The 17,150-nt window shown below is 44.8% G+C and overlaps 1 protein-coding gene across 2 annotated transcripts in view; it reads left to right on the forward strand.

The window, feature by feature from the left end:
* RAB6A (RAB6A, member RAS oncogene family) overlaps positions 1 to 17,150 on the forward strand; it is a 41,260-nt gene that overhangs the window by 13,509 nt on the left and 10,601 nt on the right. The window contains exons 2-4 of one of the 2 annotated variants that reach the window (XM_041420876.1): positions 11,260 to 11,318; positions 13,813 to 13,866; positions 15,217 to 15,322. In XM_041420876.1, the coding sequence (XP_041276810.1) occupies positions 11,260 to 11,318; positions 13,813 to 13,866; positions 15,217 to 15,322 (219 nt within the window). Of the gene's footprint in view, positions 1 to 11,259; positions 11,319 to 13,812; positions 13,867 to 15,216; positions 15,323 to 15,389; positions 15,496 to 17,150 lie in introns of both variants that reach the window. The other variant, XM_041420877.1, reaches the window with a different exon arrangement.

Raw genomic sequence — 17,150 nt, forward strand, 5'->3', positions numbered from 1 at the left:
CAGCAGTTGGCACTGTGAGATTCCCTTCCTGCTGTTCCCTGTTGTTCCAGGTGTTCATGTTTCATTTACCCCATTGCAGCCTTTGGGTTTCAGCTCTTCACAGGATTCCAAGGCTCTTGCTCCAAGACAAAACTCCTGCTTTCCTTGGCTATTGGAAGTTGAAGGCAGTTTCTGGCTTCCACACCAGTTTAACTTAAATTAAATTTTAAAAAAAAGAACACCCAGCCTTCTGAAATGGGCAGGACTTTACTTCTGCAGACCTTAGTTACCTTCAGCCATATTTAATCAGAATATTTGCCCCTTCTGAAGGAAATGATGGGAGATTTAGCACTCTGAATGAGAGAGATGGCAGCTGTTCCTCCAGCAGAAAACTGGGAGTCTGGCTCCTCACATGGCATTGTGTCACTTCCCAGAGGCTTGGTGTTATCCTGGGGGAGGAGAACTGGGATTGCCTGGAGGTCTTCCACTTGTGACACTCCTTTTGGCTCTGTTGCTTTTAGAAACCTTTCAAACTGTGAAAATAGCACTGGTTATTTTGCAGGCTTGGCTTGGTATTCCTCTGCAGAAAAGCAAACAAGAGGTTTCATCTCTGGAACATAAGGTGTAGATTTTAAAATGAATTTTTATAACTGTGCTTAGGAGGTAGCATTTCCATGTTTTTGTTTTTTTTTTTTTATTTTACTATACTGACAGAGTAATTGAATTATTATATTTAATAGATCTGTTCCTTCCTGTTCAGTGAGGAGCTGACTCTTGTTTATTCTTTCCTACAATGGGATGGTAAAAAACACCCCAGTTTTTATATAAAAACTTTTCAGTGTGCACCTTCATTGTTTTAAAGAACTCCAAGGTGTGATTTTGAGACAGAACCAGAGGCTGGTTTTACTGTTTCATTTCTTTGTGTCTGTGACTGAGCAAACAGAACAAGATTTGTTTGCATTGTGCTCTTTCATTTATTTCCCATTTTGGGAGGAAGAGTCAAGCTAATTACTGACAAAACCCACAAGAATTAATGAAGCTATTTATCACTGGGTATTTTTGTCCCTGTCACAAGGCTTGGTGCAGATCCCAAAGGAAATCTTGCCTGTGCATTAATAATCAGGGATATTGTTCTACTTTTATCAACTCTGCCAGTGCTGATTAGGATTTGCTTAGTGGGAAGGAGTTCTGAGTTTGTCATTAAACTTGTAATGAGCCTCCACGCATTTTTATTGATCTGTGGTGATCCTTTCACATCCCAAAATGTAAAGGGGAGCTTTTCCCAGCTTTATGTGTCCAGGCTGTGCCTCCTACCTTGGGGCCAGTCATGATCAGTCTTAACTTGTGCCTTAGTTTATTTCTGAGAAATAGAGACACCAGTTAAGACTAACTGGCATCTCCCTCAAGAAGAAAGCGTAGTGCTAAATAAAACAGGATTCTAAATTGCCTATACACAGCTAATGCTGATGTTGCCTTAGAAAAAGTTGGGTGATACAAAATACTCTTCTTCCTTTTCCCTTTAGCTACTGCTGAGCTTTAAACACAAGTGACAATTCTTTGCTTCTCTTGCTGGGGGACTGCATAAAATACATCCATATGGCACTGAATGCTTGGATCAGTGGCAGAGCAGGCTCTTTGCTGGTTGTCCTTCAGTGTGTAGCTGTCAGCTGTAAAACCCTCCTGGGTTTTTACATAGTGAGCCTGGGAATGGTTGTGTAAAAGGAAGGATCCTTTGGGAGCATTGCTGCTCTGCCTGTTAGAGGCAATTTCTTGTCCACTGGAGGTGGACCAGTAAATACCAGTGAGCCAGCTCAGCTGTCTGAGTGGGGGGAGGAATCTTCAGGTGAGCTGTGACCATGAGGAACAGGGGACCTTCCCTCTTCTCACTGTCTGCTCACATCTTTTGCAGTGGCAGAAATACTGTTGGGGTTCCCTTGAGGAAGGGAAGTTCCACCTGAGCTGTCTGGAATGAAAACTCCAGCAGGGAGCTTGGACAGGATGATCTTCAAAGGTCCTTTCCAATTCTGTGGTAACTCTTTTGCCAAATATTTGAAGCAAACTGCAGTAGTGTACAGCAGGAATTAGACCAGGAAAATGTATGCTGCAAGATTAGGAATAAAATGAAAATTTTCTCATTTAAGGAAAAAGAGAGCAGGTTTTTAATGACTTTAACTAGCTCTGCATTCCCAGTTACAGAGACTAATGTTCAGCTAGATTTAATCCCAAGTGTTTGTCTCCATCCAGATGTATATCTAATCTAAAGCAGGGCTGAGAGCTTCAAATTTAAGACATGAACCAGCCTTGAACTGGTAGATTTTGAAAAGCATCTCTTGGAAGGAAAGAAAATAAATCCTTGATTTCTGCATTGTATTGAATTTGTCTAAAAAGTTGGGGAGTGGAGTTACAGCCCCCTGCCAGACATTGCTGTCAGCAACACCCTGGGAAAAAACACTTTCTAGGTCAGAAAAGTGCATCAGCCTCCATTTCCTTCTGTCTTGGATGAATTATTGTGGAAAACAACACTGTGAATGTGCTCTGAGGTGCCCAAAGTGAAGAATGAAGGAGAATTAATGAGCTCTTCAGGCTAACACATATTTTCATAGTCATCTTTTTTATAAGGCAGTTACTGAAGTGTTAATCATTTGATTACTGGTTGTTGTAGATAAGGGAGTAATTGGTCCCTTTTTGTAAATGATGGAAATGCCTGACAGGAAGGGGCAAGCATGAAAACTCTTGTTTCCATGGATTATTGCCCAGAGAGATTGACTGGAACTAAAACCCCTTTGCTCTGATGACAACTGGGTGGCAACAAAATTCTGTTTCCTATTTGCTTCTCAGTAGCGAGGGCAGGCCTTTAAACACGATCCCAAAAGTGTGTGAAACTTCATTTTTGGCACGGCTTGGAATGAGTATGATGAATTTCTTTTAGAAGCCATTACAAATGAGCCTGTGATGGTGGCCAGGGAGAAGGGCTGAGTCTCAGTGTCACTCTCCTGAGTGACAAACACTCTGGTGCTGTTTGGGGACATTTCCCTGAGCCTTGAGGAGCTGCAGTTCTCTGTTTTCCTGGAGCTGTAACAAATAGAGCAGGTATTTTTTGGTGTAACTCTTAGGAAAATCAAGTTATACCCTCTGTGTCGGGAAGAAAAAGCCTGAGAAATGCAGGATCAGGCAGCTTTTTTCACATCCTTAGAGTTTAAAATGGTGCTCCTGTGCAAGGGCCTGGCTCCTTCCTTTGTATCCGCGTTCCTGCAGCACGTGGGACCGAGCTGCAGATGATCCCAGCCATTCCCAGAACAGCTTTCTGTGTGCTCATCTGCTGGGTAGGTGTCATTCCTTGTTATTCCCTGTTACATCAAGCCAGTTCACTCCACTCCATGCTTCCCTTCCTGCTGCTCTGCACCAGACACTCATAAATATTCATGTGCGCTTCCCACCATCCATTTAGGCTCCTATCCCTGGCTTAGGGTCTGTTCCAGTTTGCTAAGTGCAGCTTTTTTTTACCAGTGCTGAGGGGTGGCTGGGGAGCTAAAGGCTGATGTCACACTTTCTCCTTTAGGAAGTTGCTGGGATGTTAAGGCTTTAAAAGGTTTTGCTCAGAAATTCTCCCGTCACAAAGAGCACACCGAAGTTCAAGGCACCTGATTGTCACGGGGTAAAAGGAAAATGGAAATTTCCTCAGCAGCAGCAAAATTCTGGCTGTGCTGTTTCTGTACTTCATTAAATGAGTAAAACTCATCTCTTCACCTTCAGCTCTCATAAAGCTGTCTCATCTTGCCTTGAAAAGCCCAGTCCAGATAGAATCTTTGTAAGGTCCAAGGGAATTGAATTTACAATAAGCAAATAATCAACTTTTTGTTCAGTACTTTAAAATACTCATGGCTGTGTATAGTGGGCAGAGGAAAGGCCAGTTTGGTTATTCCACTTGTTCATTGACCACATGTTGGATCTCATTAAATCCATCCCCATTTTGCATGGAGCACTGGGACAGTGCTATTAGTGATCATCTGGAAAAGGGGTTAAAACCTAGGTTTTAAAAAAAATAATTTAATTTTAAGAGTCTCAACACTCCCCCACGAATTACAGAATCCTGGAATGGTTTGGGTTGATAGAGACCTTAAAGATGATCCAGTGCCCCCCCCTGCCATGGCCAGGGACTCCTTCCACCATCCCAGGTTGCTCCAAGCCCTGTCCAGCCTGGCCTTGGACACTTCCAGGGCATCCAAATGCTTCAGGATTACCTCGAGCTTCCAGAAGTCTCTCTCGTTCTCTGGTCAGTTTCTGTAGAGCTTTTAATTGGGATTATTTATTTTATAAAGAGTCTTTGAATAACTGTGGTGATGGCTGAGATGAGTTACTTCTTATGGCTTTGTGAACTGCTGGCTAAGAAATGGAAAATAGGGAAAGGCCAAGTCCACCTTTCCATGGAGCTCAGCAAGGTGCACGGGGTGCCCTGGGAATGGAATTGGACTGTGGGAATCCTCCACTGCCAGTCCCTGGATTTCTGTGTGTTTTCTCCTCTGCTCTGTGGGTACAGGCCAGCCATTCTGAAATGGAGAGCTCCAGGCTGCCAGCAATCCCTGAAGCCAAAGTAATTGATCCAGGACTATATCAAACAGTTTTCGATAGTGCTTTTAATTAAAAGGCAAAATAAAGTCTTTGTTGTGGTGGTGACCTGAAAAGAAATGAAGGATTGGCAGGGATTCACTGGTCTAAAAAGGCCAGCTGCAGTTGTTTGACATTATTGATTGTGTCTGCCTTTCTGGAGTTCCTTTTCAAGGTAGGATGCCATAAAACCTCCACAAATAAACTGCCAAAAGCCCCTTTTGGAGGTGGTTGCTCTGCTGCTGTCTATGCTCCTTTCCCCTACAGTCATGGACAGGCTGCTGCCAGCAGCATCCTTGTGGCTGTTTTTCATTGGAGGAGGCTCAGAGCAGGTTCTGCAGCCTGTGTCTCAGTTCTTGGAGGGCTTTGACTTATTTTGGGGCTGAGGTTTGCCTTGTGGGTGTTGTTTGTAGCCCTGTGAGAGCTGCTGGATCCCCATTGCTGGAGGGATTTAAACCCCTGTGGATGCAGCACTTGGGGCCATGGGTTAGTGATGTTCTTGGAAGTGCTGGACTCCATCATCTCAGAGGGCTTTCCCAACCAAAATGGTTCTATGATTTATTTTCTTGCACTTTAGACACTACAGAACGTGTCCTGAACTGCCAAAAAAATACCTAAATACCAATATTTGGCACCAGCACGTTGTGTGCAGGCTCCTCACTGGCCTGTGGTTCTGTGGGAAACAATGAGCTGCAGATGTCCTTTGTCAGAGGAGCTGCTGATAACAAAAGAGAAAGACTAGAAGTTCTTAATAATAATAAATAAAAGAGAAGGATGGGAATTTGAGGGCACTTTGTGTTTGGGGGTGTGTGTTTGGGGGTGCTCCCAGTGCTCCAAGCTGGCACATTCGCTGTCCCTGCTTTAATTTCCGTTGTTTGATCTCTGCCACGAGCTCCAGGCCATTGTTTGTTCCTCTTGGAATGAGTATCAAACACAGAATCAGCTAAAATCAAGGTGAGTTGTTCTCTGGGAGGAATGAAATGAAATATATTTAAGGTAGAAAATGATGGAGCATCTCTCAAATTCAAAAAGCAATATAAAGCAAACCTAAATTGTTCCGTGTTTTTCTGGGTCTCATTTTTCTGTAACTCTCTGGATATTCTACATTAATTTCCTAAACAGAATCTTAAATAATGAAGCACATCTGTGTAATAGGACCACAGAATAATTTATAACCTAGATCTTTAACTAGGCTGGGAATAAATTATCTTAAAAGGGGCTGTTTGAAGCATTTTGTTTATACTACTTACAGGGATCCATGCATGGATTTCAAGAAGGTTTATATTTTGCAGGCTTTCTACTAATTTTAGTTTTTCTTGATCTTTTAAAAAAAATATTGAGGACTTAAATCTATAAGGAATTGGCTCAGGTGGTCCTTTGGTCTGATCTCATCTCCCATCAGGAAAGAAATGGCAGAATAAAATAGGTTTGACAATAGAGCAGGAGTGGAATCAATAGGGGAAAAAAAAATCAGGGTAAAAAATCCTTTAATTAGAGCAAGGAGATGAGACCTCCTCAACTGTGGCTTTTGCCTCTGCTCCCTGGGACCAGGCTGGATTCCATCCTCAGGTTCCTCACTGTGACTGAGACAAATTTCACCTGGCTGAGAATTCCTTGGATGAATGCAGTCTGCTGGCTCTGCCGTGCCTTTGGATAATGAATGAGTTTGGTTTCTTACTTTGAGGGAACCAGGTGAAATTTCCATAGTTTGACAGTGAAGAGCAGAGGAGGATGGGGGGTGTTTTTATTTTTTATTTTTTTAAGAAGCTGCTTTAATCACTTTAATACAGCATTTCTGTTTCCAGTGCTGGGAATGATGTACCTAAAAATATTCTTACTGGCTCATACAGATCAGTAAAAGTCAACTCTGTGCATCTTCCTTTTGGGGCTTCTTTTTAAACAAATCTAAAAATGGGTTTGAGGCATTCATAATTCACTATATTGTTCTTAGCAATGCTTTTCCTTTTGGTGCCTTGGGTTGTTTGTTTCTCTTTCCAGCAAAATAATTCCAGTGAAGATTTTGAGGTGAGCTTATGTATGAAAGAAAGTTATGGTGTCACTGGGGTTTATCCTTCAATCAGATCTGAAAGGAGTCATGCAAAGGGCAAGTGAAATTTGGGGATTACAGTGAGGAGAAGGCTTTTCTCATCTTCCTCCCTTTACCTCTGGCTTGTTGGATCTCTTAGCCAAGGCTGCTTCTGAGAGCTGGGAGAGGCCAAGGGCAGTTTTCCAGCTGAACAGTCTGGACATGTTGATTACTTTTAAGGTTATTTTGCTTTCAAGATAATTCTTGGGGTTTTTTTTTTCCTGATTGCTGATGCTTTGAAAGTTCTAAACAACCACCAGGATGAAGTCAGTGATGTAAATGAAGAATCCTTGGAGAAGATGTGAATCTCCAGTATGATACGCCTAAGAAAATGAGAGGGGGATGTCAGTCCCCTCCTTGTGCATCACACAGTCCGAGTGGCACCATCCCAGTTTTCCTTGGAGGTCACTCCTGGCTGGTCCTGAGCCCTCTGGCAGCAAAGGACCTTCTAATCCCGTGCTGGCAGGGAGGTGATTTGTGTTACTGAGGGGTCTGGGCCCTCCTCCAGCGCCTCCTTAGAGCCTTCCCCAGGAGCCCCCCGTGAATCAGTGTCACTCCCGGGCTGCTGCTGGACACACGGATCTCCCCGGGAGCAGGGAAAAGGCAGCCTGTGAGAGTCAGGCTGAGCGACCTTGGAATGCCTCCAGGGCTGCCGCGGGATCAAAGCGGCTGGAAGCACGGGATCAGCGCATTGATTCCATCCTGCAGCTGAGTGCCAGGCAGCGGCTCCGGGCTCCCAGACAAAGGGGATCGATCAGGGGGACTCCATGAGCCGCAGGCTTGGAATTCAGCCCCTCCTGGTTCATGGCAATTCCTCTGATAGGATCTTCACAACTTCCCCTCCATCGTCTTTGGACCTTTGGCTGTTTGCTGCCACGGTTCAGGTGCTGATTCAGGAGAGTGTTGGTGTTTGGGCATCTGCTGGTTTCTGTGCTGAAGCAGTGATCAAACCTTTCCTTGGAGGAGTTTCCTAATTTTATCTATCAGAACAGGCAGCTTCCTCTTGTCCCAGAACATATGGGAACACTGCAGCCTTGCAGAATTCATGGGGATGGAGTGAGCAGCCAGTTCATGATGGGAGCCACCAGGTTCATATTCTTCCAGAGCTGATCCAGCTGAAGAAAACCATCTGAGCAAGTCAGATCTGAGCTTAAAAATTCCTGTTGGAGCTGGATCCCTTCAGAAGTGAACATTGATAATTAGGTGATAAAAGGTACTCTGAGGGCTGGAGCCAGGATGGGAGAGCTGGGGTTGTTCACTTGGAGAAGAGAAGGCTCCAGGGAGAGCTCAGAGCCCCTTCCAGCACCTAAAGGGGCTCCAGAAGACCTGGAGAGAGTCTTGGGACAAGGGATGGAGGGACAGGACACAGGGACTGGCTTCCCATTGCCAGAGGGCAGGGATAGATGGGATGTCAGGAAGGAATTCCTGGCTGTGAGGGTGGGCAGGCCCTGGCACAGGGTGCCCAGAGCAGCTGTGGCTGTCCCTGGATCCCTGGCAGTGCCCAAGGCCAGGCTGGATGGGGCTTGGAGCACCTTGGGACAGTGGAAGGTGTCCCTGCCCATGGCAGGGGGTTGGGATGAGCTGGTCTTCAAGGTCCCTTCCAACCCAAAACCTTCTAGGAATTTATAATCACAGCAGTCACTCAAGCAGTGGTGTGTGAGGCACAACTGTGTGACTAGGAGCTGTTTGATGTGGAGACTTTGTTGGGTGGAAAGCTGGAAGGAGTCAAGAACTCATCTGGTGAAGCCATTGTTCAGCCTCCTAATGACAGAAAAATGTCCAGAATGTCAGGCTTGGTGTTGAAACAAATGGTTTTTTTGGGTAATCACTTGTTTACCTGGCTTCCCTCCTCTTCAAAAGATGCCTTGGATGCAAATTCCTAGAGTGGAATGACATTGACAGCTCTGCCAAGGAAGGGAGGAGAATCCACTGCCCAGCTGAATAAGTTATTTTGGAGTTCAGTTGCCTCAATTTCCCAGTTCTGTGCCCTTCCTGCTTGGATTGGGGCTGGACTCAGCTTTTAGCTGTTAGATCTTAATCTACAGAGGGAAAAGTGGCTGGAGACAGCTTTCCCTGAGCAGTAAGTCACTTCTGCCCCTCACCTTTCAGCTGCTTGCTGTGAACTCTGCAAGCTGCCTGGATTTGTGCCAAAAAGTTCCTTCTCAGCTCCTGAATTGTTTGAGATTTTCCCTGGCTTCCTGTAGCTGTCAGTGTGTCCAGTCAAAGCAAAGCCCATTCCCAGCATTTCCTCCCCCACCTCTGTCCCTCCAAGGATGTGATACTGACCTTTTCCTTGGAGTTGTTCCAGCAGCATACCAGGAATATTTTGGCCTAAAGGATATTTATTGCATTGCTGACTAATGCTGCCCTGGACCTACTTGTGTGTGGAAATTTTTCCAAGAGATTAAATTAACTCACTAGATTAAAAAAAAACCAAACCAAACCAACATCTTAATGAAACAAAGCTGAAGTCTTGAGTGTCTTATCTGTTCCTTGGGCAATGACCCCCAGATTACTTATCCAGTTGTTTCCCATCTGGATTTTAAGCAGCTGGTTGTTTTTGTCTCCACATATTACCTTGTTCTGCTTCTCCCTGCTGGGCTTCATTTGCCTCCTGAGGTCATTTGGCATTTTCCAAGAGGAATTTGAATTCTGAATCTGTCCTCTCCCTTGCTTGCAGTCACTCCCAAATTAATCCCTTCTGGGAATTCGGGAAACATACGGCCAGCAAGGCAGAACAGAAATTAGAGATACAGTGGGATCTGTGGGCTTTCATTCCTGCCAGGATTTCTAAAGGGAGTCATTTTGGGTTGTTTAAAAGGAGGAATGGCAATGCCTCAGTATTCATGGAATTAAAACTGTGAGCAGTTGGTGTTAATACCATCTTGATCTGCTGCTTGTCAACATAAACCTGGGTCTGTTCAGAGAAGAAATGTCTTGGAACTGAGTCCATTAGGATGCTCTCTCCAAATGCTGGTTGAAGCAGATATTTAAATACAAACAAGCCAAGCAGGACCTTATTTCCCCCCTCTTTTAGTGAAATGAGTGAAGGTAAGGTAGGGAGGCTCCAGGAATAAACAGAATATGTTCATATTTTATGATTTGTGGACAGATCCCATCCAAGACGTCACTCAGAAAGGAGGAATTTTCTGGAACACTTCATTGTCCTTCAGGGGTCGTGAGTTACCAAAGCAAATAATTTCCTGGGTGAGACTGGACCCGTGAGGAGTTAAATGTGGCCACGTGAGGAAAACCAGCTTGTTTGTGGTGCTGCAGATCAATTCCTGGGACTGAGCCTGTGCTGCAGCAGGAGGGGATTGGGTTTGCTTGTCTGTCTCCTGAGGATTGTCACTGGGCCTGGAATGAATCCCTCCTCCCCTGTCCAGCACATCCATGGGACAAATCCGAGTGAGGGATTCAGCAATCATTCCCATTTGGGGTGTGCTGCTTCTGCAAACCTGCTCAGGGAAGGGAGTATTTGCTCTGCCTTTGTGAAGGAGCTTTTTAACTTGCTGGGAAGCCTGATTCTGCCTCCAGAGCAGAATGTGTTAGAAATTCACATGGGAATTCAGATTTTGACTTGGGAAAATCTCATCTCTCTGAGGCAGCCTGCTGTGTTCCTGTTTGTTTAGCCCTTTTTCAGAGTTAACTGAAGATGAAAATGCTGCTTAATTGGGATACTGGAGATTTTGGTGACACTTATGTTAATATCTAAAACAAAGAAAACCCCCCAAACTCACCCCAGAAATCATAGAATGATTTTGGTAGAAAGGACCTTAATCTTGCCTTAAATCCCTGTGTTCACTGGATGGTCACCCTGGCAAAGACCTGAAATCCTTGGAATATTGCTGGGAGAGCACAATCTCTGCCTTGAGCACTCCTTCTTAGCTTATATCTGCACATGCAGTGTTTGGTGTCCAGCACAAGTCACACAGTTCCTCTCCTCTGCCACATGGCAAATTCCAGCTGCAAGGAGGTTGGAAAAAACACTGGGAGGTGATGCAGCCCTGAGAAACTTCAGTTGCTTCCTAAATTACTGGCCTACAATTAAGAGGATTTATACACATCAAAATGAGGCAGCTGGAGATGTTCCAGTTCCTGTGGATCTGGCTGATCCCTCCAGGTGAAGATGTAGGAGAAGGAAAAAGCCTATAAATTATGAGTTAGGCTTTGGCCCAGCTCTGCTGTGGTGTTTGTCTTAGAGGAGTAGAAAATAAGTGTTGTGAGGATGATGGGGTCTGAAAATGAGTAAATCCCATGCTTTATGAATGAGAAGAGCTTTTTGTTGCTAATAATTAGTTATGGGGGCTGTTAACAAAATTACTAAATGACTTGGTAGAAAACAGAACAATGAAATTAATTTTCATCTCAAGTCACAAATATTTAAGAGTAAATCTGATGATTGGGAATGATACAGGGGAAAAAAAAGTGACTTTACAATTGTAAAGTCAAATTACTGCTCTTGTCCTTGCAGGAAGTTTAAGTGCACATGACAGATCTGTTGGACACAGTAAACCATTTTTAAATCACTTGCTTAAACCTTGCTCTGAAATTGCTCCTTGAATCCATAGTTTTTTCTCTTCTTTTAGTGGGGAAGACTTCCTTGATCACCAGGTTCATGTATGACAGCTTTGACAACACCTACCAGGTAAATGAATCCCTGTTTTTGTCTTGTGTAACACTCCTCTGCTGCTCCTCTGCCGTGTCTTCCATTGCAGGGAAAGTCATTCCAGACAAGTTGGGGCACTGACCATGGAATTGCCAGTTGTAAAATCTTAATTTTCATCACCAGCCAGAGTGACAGTTCTGGGTTGGATTCTGCTCCAGGAGTTTGCCTGCTGCTTGCAGCAGGATGAGCTGTGGTTCTGAAGGAATACCCAAGGCACAGCCAGGGAATAGCAGTTGCTAAATCTGCCAGGGGTGTTTTTTCCTTACCATTTTCTATCAGACCATCACAAATCTAACCCCTGTGTTTGGATAACATAATAGGTACCCAGCTCTTTTAAACAACAAGTTGACACTTGAAAGCTAGAAAATAATACAAAAAATTTAAAAAAAAAGAGGAAAATTTAAGATGTTTAGAAATTAGCACAGTGCAGTCCAGGAGAACAGTCAGTGTTGCCAACTCCCAGATTTTAGCATGAGCTCAAAATGTGGTGAGATATAAAAGTACTTCAGTTTCCTGAAGTGTGTCTCCTTCAAGCAGAACATGTTTCATGACTTGGTTGCAGTAGGTGATGTTCTGGATACACAAAACTGAGAAAAATCTGTTCCCTGGTGCCTGGGAAGGTTTTTCTAGGGGGTTGGGAGGAGGAGGTAACAGAAAAAAAAAAAAAGGAAAATATGATTCTCCTGCTCCTCAATGTTTAGCCAAGGATCTCATTGAACTGAGAGATTTCCGTCCTGCCTCCTTCAGTAATTCCTCCTTGCTGCTGCTAGGAAAAACGAGATGGGAAGTTCTCCCTGAGCTGTGGGAAGAGCCACGTTTCCATAGTGTGGGAGGGAGGGCTGGAGCACACATCACTGCTTCCTCCCAGCTTCCTCCCACTGTAATTACATGGACATTGAAGGCAGTTCTTTTATTTAAGCTGGGATTTTTTCCCCCCCCACCCTCAGTATTTTTCTTTTAGGAGTGCTCCTTTTCCTTACTGAGTTTGTGTCCCAGTTCTTCCTTGAGGAGGTTTCACCCTGTGTGCTTTAGGGGTGTCCCCATGGAAAGGTGGTCTGATGTAATACATTAAATGATTGCAAAATCAGTGAGTGGCACTAACAACAGTGAGAAATCCTAAGGGCTTCCAAGACAACTTGGGTTTAGGCATCAGTGCTGCCTGCCCAGTGTGGGTGTTAATGGACTTGGGTCAGAGCATTCATCCAAACCCCCTGATTTTCCTGGAGTTGTGCCTGAGGTGGGGCCATACCTCCTGGTGTGTGCTGTAGCTGGAAGAAGGAATCAGTCACAAAGCTCAAGGAATTTGGCCAAAATCACGGTGCCTGTTGGTGTCAACCCAACTCAGACATTTTTGGATGCCCAGGATTCTCTAGAGACCCCTGAGACCCCAGTATTAATGCACCTGATCATGGGTAACTGAAGCAGGAGGTGAGTTCAGGGATGATCTGCTTGTTCTGGACATTTCTGGCAGATTCTGAGTGCCTATTTTTCTGAAACCTATCATTTGAACACGAGGTTTTATGTTCAGCTGTTAAAAATAGAAAGCTGCCATTTAGTAAAATCCGTGCTGTGCATTGGATTCCTTCTGCTTGCTGCTGGATGAGAGGAGCTCAGCTGTGTCCCTCTGTCTTATCAGTGAGAACTTGCTGTGCTGTGGCAGAGGAGCACCTGCAATAAAACTCTGTGATTGAAGGTGTTTATTTTACCAGGAGTCATTCCCCTCCGTGGACGTGCTGGGAATGATTTCCTTTGTGCTGTGGCCCCACATGTCACCTATCATGGAAGATCTGGTTTAGTAAATGTCTGGTATAATGAGCATGCTGGAATCCTCTCCTTGATAGTGCTGCTTCCCTGTTGTGGTAGGACAGGCTGGGAGAGGAGAAAGCTCCAGGGAGAGCTCAGAGCCCTGGCAGGGCCTGAAGGGGCTCCAGGAGAGCTGGAGAGGGACTGGGGACAAGGCATGGAGGGACAGGACACAGGGAATGGCTCCCCACTGCCATTAAGGTGTTCTCCAGGAGGCTCTCCCTGGTGTTGGGAAGTTTGGGTGCAGCTCTGCTGCTTTAGGATGAACCAAGCTTTAGTTAGGGTGTTTGCCTTGATCTGCTTGGAAGGGTGAAGATCCATGGAGATACTTGGCACTTGGGAAGAAGACATTGTGCCCACATATCCTGGTTGAGCTGGGGGACACCAGTTTGTCACATGCATAAAAATCCCTGCTGCTACCCAAATAAATGTGTGGATTAAACTGTCAATGTGCATGAACTGAAGTCAAGCTAAAACCTTTTGTGCTTTAAGGAATTGTTCTGGTCATGGATATGTTAAACAAATGATTTATTGAGTCAAGCTATATCTTAAAAATAGGAAACCAAGTCTGTTTTTCATGCAGCTTCTGCTGCTCCCCTGAAAATCACTGCAGGTGTTCTGACCTTTTTTTTTTTTTTAAAGAGCTCTTGGTTTTCTTATCTCTTTACAGGCAACAATTGGCATTGACTTCTTATCGAAAACCATGTACTTGGAGGATCGAACAGTGAGTAAGACTTTGTTGCTTTTCTCTGTAGGAATGAGGACCAGCATCTGGTTTTGTGCAGCCCACACTTCTGAGATCACTGGGAAGCACAGGCTGAGCCTTCATCTCCCAGCTGCTTCCAGGCTGACAAGTGCTGTGGAGACACAGCAGTGGGATTGGGAAATTTTGTGTCATCCTCTCTGCAGAAAGAGGTGGTACAGATAATTTGAGGGGTGAATGATGGTGGGAGTCTGGAGAAAGGGGAACCATGCTTAACCCCTTCAGCTTTTGTTGCCACAAGGCAGAAAGGTAAAATACAGATTGCCAGATGTGGCCAGTCAATAGCTGGCTCCATCTTCTTAATACTCCTTGTTTAAAAAGAAGGTGGCCTCTGATGAGTTCACAAATGAGACTCGTTTCCTTGCTTGGTGCACTTTTAGCTCATCAAGTGAAATCATTCCTCTGTGCAAGCAAAGCTGTGGTTTAAAATGAGCTCAGATTCTTAATTAAGAAATTCAGCCTCAGTTGAGCTATTTGCAGAAACAAAACTGCAGTGCTGCAGAAGCTCGTGGTACCGGATAAACTCCCAACAAATGGGATTGGGTAAACCCCCAGTAAATGGGATTGCATGGGAAGGGCTTGAGGGATGAGATGTGCTTTCCATGGCCCAACTGGCTCTTGCACACCTTGTCATTGCTTTTAGTGTGCCTTGCCTTTTCTTCCAGAACCTTGCTGGTAAGAGCCATTCAGCCTCTCTGTGTGTCTTACAACAAGCATTTTATCCTCAAAAAACTGACATGAGTAGCTTTCCCAGCTTTTCCACCAGCAACCGCCCTTCATGCTGCTGGAGGTTGCCTGTGTGAGTCCTGAGGAAGGAGAGCAGAGCATGAATTTCTCCTGTAGGGAGAACTGCAGGTGAACATTTCACAGAATCACTGAGGCTGGAAAAGCCCTCCAAGATCAAGGCCAGGCATCCCCCAGCACTGCCAAGGCCACCCCTTACCCACGTCCCCAAGTGCCACATCCACACACTTCTGAGCACTTCCAGGGATGGTGATTCCATCACTTCAGCTGTAGCTTTCTTCTTGGTGCTCAGTTTGGAGGCTGAGCCTTCCTCACTTTTGCAAGGGAAGCATTTTTTGGGACGCTGCACCCCTCCAGTTTGGCTGCTGTTACCCTTTGGGAGAGATTGCTGTAGGGAGGCAGTGTCCTGCCGCTCCCAGTCCCCAGGCACCTCCTGCATGAGTTTCTCCTTTTTATTTAGCTATTTTTTGGAAGAAAAAAAAAAAAAAGGAAAAAAAAAGTGAAACATTTCTTTACTCTTTTATTTTTAGTGGCAGTTTGGCTTTTTTAATTTTCTCCCACCCACAGATCAGGTTGCAGCTGTGGGATACTGCGGGTCAGGAACGTTTCCGTAGCCTCATTCCCAGTTACATCCGTGACTCTGCTGCTGCTGTAGTAGTTTACGATATCACAAGTAGGTATTTTGCACTGGCTTTGACCTTTTTTCTTATTTTTCTTGCTTGTTTGACTGATTTTGTTAGGTACGGTTGCAATTATGGGACACAGCAGGTCAAGAGCGGTTCAGGAGCTTGATTCCTAGCTACATTCGTGACTCCACTGTTGCAGTTGTTGTTTATGATATCACAAGTGAGTGGGGGGAATTCTGCATTTCTAATACTCTGCCCTTTTCATCCTCTAGCTTAGCTTTGCATGTCCTCTCACGTCATCTGCTTGGGCATCATCCTGGCATGACAAAAGCGTGGTTTCTTCGCTTGTTTTACACAAGCCCCGTGGTTGCTGCTGTTGTAATGTATCAACTGTCTCACAAAGGCCATCTTAACCCTTCCCTACCCCATTTTCTTCAGTCCTCCAGTCCTGCCTGCTCTCGTTGCACTCTTCCATCTGCCTTTTGGTCATAACATCACCTGTGGCTTTTGGTCCTCGTGTCCGTGGGTATCTGAGTTCTCAAAATGGAGACTTTGGTAGCTTGCTCCACTTCATTCTCCCTCCCCCACCAAACGAACTCTGGGCACGGGCTGGCGGGAGAACGCATTAACATCACCTTTCCCTTGGAATCAGCCACTCTCACGAGATGTAAAACTTACCACTAAGCTCTTACCCTTTAACAATTGCTCTTTCATTCCTTACTAAGGTATGTACATTTTTGTCAACTAAAATGTTAGTGCTTCTTCAGCCCTGCTCCTTCTGTCCCTCCCCTCAGTCCAGACACCCCTTAACTTAGCAGTTCCTGCACTGACAAAGAGCAGAAATTCTATTTTAGGGGAGCTAAACCCTCAGACAGTTTCAGTTCTAAACCAGAGTTGACTGAGAACAATGGCCTAATTCTGCACAAATGCATAAGTTCTTGTCCTTTGATTTATAAATACTAGAAGATTACAGCCAGGAATAGGGGCTTTACCTAGAAAAGCTCTAATTGTTAAAAATGGCACTTTCCTTTGAGCTAAAATTACAAGTTAGCTGTGAACTCTGAATTTTTTCCTGACCCAGCAAATTCAATATTGCCAAGCAGTAAAGGGAATTAAGACACTGGCAAGTGATCAAGTCTTGGCTGTCTAGCATGCAATATATTACTTTGCAGTAGAAGCCATTAAAAAAAAATCAATACTTTTCAAGAACTGCTGCAGAGGCCCCCCCCTTCTTAACTACTGAAACTACTTTGGCTGCTCAGATGCTCTTTGTGTCACTAACTGGCAAATGCTGAGCTCTGTGGCAGCTTCCCTCCAACTCCCTTTTCCCTGTGGGATGCAGCTTCTCAAGCACCATAGAGTCTGGAATTCTTACCTTGCAGCTTTTAAGGGTGTAGCATGAAGTGCCTGTGAAGAGGTTAAATTTCTGCTTCTGGTTTTATGCAAAGATTTAGAAATTGTTTTGAAGGCAAGTGCTCAGTGCCACTGGAGTTGCTGCTGTGTTGTATAACCTTGGGATTCCCTAGAGAAAATAAAACATAGTGATTGATCCTAGTGTACAAAATGCAAGGCTGGGGTTGAGGGTTTTTGAGAAGCAGGGGAACTGTAGGAACCTCTGTAGTGCAGGAGCTGTGAGCAGCGCAGAGTGCAAAAATAAATCCCCGCTCCCGACAGAAAATACTTCACGTTGAACTAAAAATAAGGAATTGAAACACAGTGATAAGCCTTTTCATTTTAGGTATTGTCAAAACCAAATTATAGATGGACTCAGTTCCCTCTGGGGCTTTGAACCCACCCGTAATGAGGCACTTGCCCATCTGAAATCAATGCCAGAGCTTCGTGTCCTTTAGTGGGGGAGATTCAGGGTTCCGCTCG

The sequence above is a fragment of the Onychostruthus taczanowskii genome, unplaced genomic scaffold (assembly GCF_017590055.1).
Source record: "Onychostruthus taczanowskii isolate IOZ18803 unplaced genomic scaffold, ASM1759005v1 scaffold67, whole genome shotgun sequence".
Lineage (NCBI taxonomy): Eukaryota > Metazoa > Chordata > Aves > Passeriformes > Passeridae > Onychostruthus > Onychostruthus taczanowskii.